Source organism: Megalobrama amblycephala, linkage group LG9, assembly GCF_018812025.1.
Source record: "Megalobrama amblycephala isolate DHTTF-2021 linkage group LG9, ASM1881202v1, whole genome shotgun sequence".
NCBI lineage: Eukaryota > Metazoa > Chordata > Actinopteri > Cypriniformes > Xenocyprididae > Megalobrama > Megalobrama amblycephala.
In genome coordinates this window covers 1,075,425-1,080,305 of record NC_063052.1, presented here as the reverse complement: position 1 = coordinate 1,080,305, position 4,881 = coordinate 1,075,425, and the positions used below count along the sequence as shown (strand labels likewise).

General features: G+C 36.5%; 1 protein-coding gene across 1 annotated transcript; it reads left to right on the top strand.

The window, feature by feature from the left end:
• Positions 1 to 2,531: 2,531 nt before the first annotated feature.
• On the top strand, positions 2,532 to 4,479 carry LOC125276286 (perforin-1-like). Its single transcript, XM_048203786.1, has 2 exons — positions 2,532 to 3,058; positions 3,181 to 4,479. Exons 1-2 carry the CDS (start codon positions 2,541 to 2,543, stop codon positions 4,379 to 4,381), a joined length of 1,719 nt encoding a protein of 572 aa, XP_048059743.1. The 5' UTR covers positions 2,532 to 2,540; the 3' UTR covers positions 4,382 to 4,479.
• Positions 4,480 to 4,881: the final 402 nt, after the last annotated feature.

The following is a 4,881-nucleotide window of genomic DNA, read 5'->3' as shown; positions in this document are numbered from 1 at the left end:
AGCCCATTATATGACTTTTAATAGGGACAGTCAAGTTTTGATTTTTTTATCTGTTGGTATTTGATTGAATCCATGATGCCATGCATCTGATCAAGATGTCCAGGACCTCCAGCAGAAAAATAGGTCCACAACATTAAAGATCCAGCAGTATATTTAACTGTGAGCATGGGGTACTTTTTATCCATGTGTGCACCAAACCCATCTGGTGGGTTTGCTGCCAAACAGCTCTTTTTTTAGTTTCATCTGACCATAGAAGCTGACAACTGAATATGCTGGAGATTGTTTCTGGATGAGAGCAGAGGATTTTTCTTGAAACCCTCCCGAACAACTTGTGGTGATGTAGGTGATGTTTGATAATTTTTTTTAGGCTTTCTGAGACTCAAGACTCAACTAATCTCTGCAATTCTCCAGCTGTGATCCTTGGAGAGTCTTTGTCCACTCAAACTTTCCTCCTCACCACGCATTAGGACGATTTAGACACACGTCCTCTTCTAGGCAGATTTGTGACATCTTTAGTTGATTGGAACTTCTTAATTATTGCCATGATGGTGGAAATGGGGATTTTCAATGCTTTAGCTCTTTTCTTACATCCACTTTCTATTTTGTGAAGCTCAACAATCTTTTGCTGCACATCAGAACTATATTCTTTGGTTTCTCTCATTGTAATGAATGATTAGGGGAATTTGACCTTTGTGTTTACACATATTTGTACTCCTGTGGAACAGGAATAGCAACCACACCCCCAGCTCATTCTATAGCCAGGTATCAGAGGAAAGGCACACTCCAACTAAAGCAAAACGGGAAGAGAGTATCATTTAGGAAAATCCAGAAATTACATTTTTCCTGAAAGTACTCTTTAGCTTGGTCCGTGTAACGCTTCACAATTCAGTTTTCAGACTATACAATGCAAATGCAAAAATGAAAAATTGAAACCAGGCGTTCATTTTTCTTGTTTTTCATGTACTTCTTTAATAGATACTTTTGCTAAATTATGACTTTGGAAACAATCATTTGAATAATTGAAATCTAACCGATTTTCTATTTTTCCATTTTTTGTCTTGTAATTTGCGCTGTGGGCTGTACCATTAGCACGGAGGTGTGACCGCGGACTACTATCATCTCACTGATGTAACTGTTTTATTTACACTGCATGCATGTTGAGGAGTAGTTTAAAAGACTGAACACAGAGGATGACCTTTTCACCCAAAGTGCTCTCATTTTTATTATTAATATAACTGTGCTAAATATAAGGCAGTGTGGCACATTGTCCAGCTTGTATTTACCTACTTATTCGTTATTACTTTATTTTAATAATATAGGCCTACATTATACCCTTGGTCAGGGGGTGCATTTTACTTGGTTACTAAAGTACAACCACGAGCAGACAGAGGGCAGCTCGAGCAGCAGTGCTTGCCAAGATCCTTCATGTCAATATATGAAAGATAAAAATACTACCTAGCGAAAATATATTTTGTATATATACAAAAAAAATTATCATCTTTTATTTGTTTTTAATTTTGTTAGGTTTTTAGCTCTTGTTTTTAATACAATATTTATACAGTAAAAATGTTTTCTTTAGTGGGCATTGTTCATTACCACGGCAACCAGCTTGAGCTTCCGCACTTCACATGCTTCTTGTTCACTTAAAATGCCCTTAAATCAAGTTATTAACTGTTCATTACAGTAGAGGCGGTTCGCAGGAGATGAGGCGAATCTGATATATCTATATGCTGCAATTTAAGAGCACTATGATTTATTTATTTTCAATAAAAAGGGGGGGAAAATGGCAAATATCCATTGATGATGTAACCGAAAAACAAGAAATTTTTTTTTCATTTTTGCATTTGCATTGTATAGTCTGAAAACTGAATTGTGAAGCATTACACAGACCTTTAGCTGCATCCCAATTCAGAGGCTGCATCCTTCAAAGGATTTAGCATTAAATTAAAACTTAAAATTATAATGTAAAGAAATAGCAGAAATTAGCAGAAACCAGAGCATCTTTTAAAATGCAACTCTTAAGCATAGATGTTCATCTTCATTGTAACACTGCCATCCATTTGCAAAGGTTATTGAAATATCTGAAAACTTGTACTTAAAATGTTCTTCATTGTTCATAGAGCATATTTATAGCATTGCTCATCTTAGGCCCAGGCAATGTGTTAAACTAATATTAGATGATTTGTCATAGCCATGTCATGCCATATAATTTGCACTCTACAAACCTTTCACACCCACAATCACACAATCTTTAAATACAGGTTAGATAAACAACTTATTCCATGACTCATTTTTGAGTATCTCAGCTGTATGTTTAATAGTAGGTAACTATAAAAGCCATTCAAATAATCGTATTATTTTTTTGAAAGAGAATTACTGTTTAACATACTTTTTTATTTTTGCTGTTTGTTTTAAAAAATAACCATATTGCAAATTTTATGAAGGTGTTATTGTTACAATTCTAGGCTATTGTGATGTTAATTTTCACACCGATAATGATTTGACAGAAATGTTGAAATGTTCTAATCTCACTGCAGATCATGGGGCACTACCAGACTTACCTTGTTGTTTTCTGGGCATTGCTTCTAATGACCATTTCTGGAGAGGATGACATGGGTGCATCAGAAGAGTGTGAGGATGCTCCCTTTGTTCCAGGGTACAATCTTGCTGGAGAGGGATTTGATGTTGTGACCATGGAGCGAAAAGGATCTTACGTGATTAACATGGAGAAATGGGATTTAGGAAACAACACTTGTAAATTGCACAAAAACAGTTACATGAATGGAATAAAACAGAAGCTACCAGCAGCAGTTGTAGACTGGAGGACTTTGCCAAAGTGTGCAATGAAAGTTGCCAGTCAGATCTTTGAATCAAGTGAAGCACTGGTCAATGATTCCTCATCAGCACTCTCGGTCGACTGGAAAGTTGGTTTAGATGTGAAGGCTGCTGGAGCTGCGGTCGGAAGCACTCATTCCAGGGAAGCGAAATTTGCAATGACAAAATCTAAAGAAGACAAATACAGTTTCACCAAACATGAAGTTACATGCAGCTTTTACAGGTGAGAAAGCTGGGTAGTTTTTCCTCATAGAATGACTATGAAAAGAAATGAAATCTTTGTAAATTGTAATTGCTCCCTTTTTAATCCCACCGGATTCAAATGCATTAACTGTTTCTCTACAGATATCGTGTAGCTGAAAAGCCTCCCCTTCATGCAGAGTTTCTTGAAGCAATCAAATCACTCCCTGCATCCTACGATCCAGACGCCTACCGCAACCTGATCACCACATATGGCACTCACTTTACTACAGGTGTCAAGTTAGGGGGGCAAATGAAAGCCATAACAGCCTTCAAAACCTGTCAGGCAACAATGAATGGGCTTACAGACACTGTGGTAAAAGACTGTTTGGATGTAGAAGCCTCTGGTTCATACATCGTAGCAACTGTGAAGGTAGAGTCACATTTTTGTCAAGAACAGAAAAGGAAGATGGGGACAAATCAAAAGTTCAGCACCATGTTCAATGAGCGTCAGACAGATATTATCGGAGGAAACATAAATGGAGAAGATCTGCTTTTTTCTGGTTCATCACACCCAAATTCCCTTAAGAACTGGCTTGAGTCTTTGAAGAGTCTCCCTGACATTGTGCACTACTCTCTGAAACCCCTCCATTTCTTACTGAGTACTAAACATCCTGCCAGGAAAGGACTGAAGAGAGCTGTTGAAAAATACATAATTGAAAATGCTCTCATGAAGGTTTGCTCTGAGCCTTGCAAGATTGGCAGGAAGTGCAGTGCAAGAGACCGATGTGCTTGTGTTTGTGAAGGTAGTCAAATTATAAAGTCTAACTGTTGTCCAGCTGAAAAAGGACTTGCCACCTTGAAAGTCTACAGTCTCAGAGCTAAAGGTCTGTATGGAGATGTACATACTCAAACAGATGGTGTTGTATTAGTTAAATATGGCACACAAGAGAAGCGCACTGAGACTATTAATAATAATGACAATCCAAGTTGGCCAGAAACATTTGAGTTTGGTCCTATTAAGATCAGCATGGCCAATAAACTAACTTTTGAAGTATATGATGCAGATAGTTACTGGAACAGCGATCACCTTGGTACATGCTCTTTTGATCTTAGAAGTGGAATTGTGCGTGACACTTGTATTTTTAAATGTGGTACCTTCTTTTTTACCTATGAAGTGAAATGTGCTCCCAGTCTAAATGGCCCACAGTGTAATGAACACAAAGCTTCTCCAATGGCTGCCCCTCTGGCTGACTTTTTCAGCTCAAGAAATGGGGTTCTGGTTAAAGACATGCCCAGACTTGAATCATTTCACAATTTCTCAATTAAATTCAAGAGCGCTTATGGAAAACAGATAAAGCTGTAGGATTTTAGTAGGATCTCAAATCAGGCCTTATGCATTAAAGCCATAATCTTGCAATGCATGCTAATAATTTGAAATGCTTAAAATGTTTTATGTGTTATTAAAGCATTCACAAAACCTGATCTGTGTGATTTATTTATTTTTTGGGAAGAAATATTCTTAAAACTAGGGCTGATCGATTATGGCAAAATCATAATAATATTATTTTGCTCAATATTGAAATCACAATTATTTAACATGATTATAGTTGGGTGATATGATCAAAGTTTTATTTGATGATATGAGTTATTTTAAATGTCAGTGAAATTTCACAATTATCAATACTTAAGAAAAAATGTAATACTAGGTTAATTAATGTACAAACCCGATTCCAAAAAAGTTGGGACACTGTACAAAGTGAATAAAAACAGAATGCAATGATGTGGAAGTTTCAAATTTCAAAATTTTATTCAAAATACAACATAGATGACATATCAAATGTTTAAACTGAGAAAATGTATCAA

What these genes read in the sequence shown, in the direction of transcription:
- LOC125276286 (XM_048203786.1), top strand. Translation starts at nt 2,541, where the DNA reads ATGGGGCACTACCAGACTTACCTTGTTGTTTTCTGGGCATTGCTTCTA. An exon ending in GTTACATGCAGCTTTTACAG is followed by an intron (nt 3,059 to 3,180) that starts GTGAGAAAGCTG and finishes GTTTCTCTACAG; the next exon opens with ATATCGTGTAGCTGAAAAGC.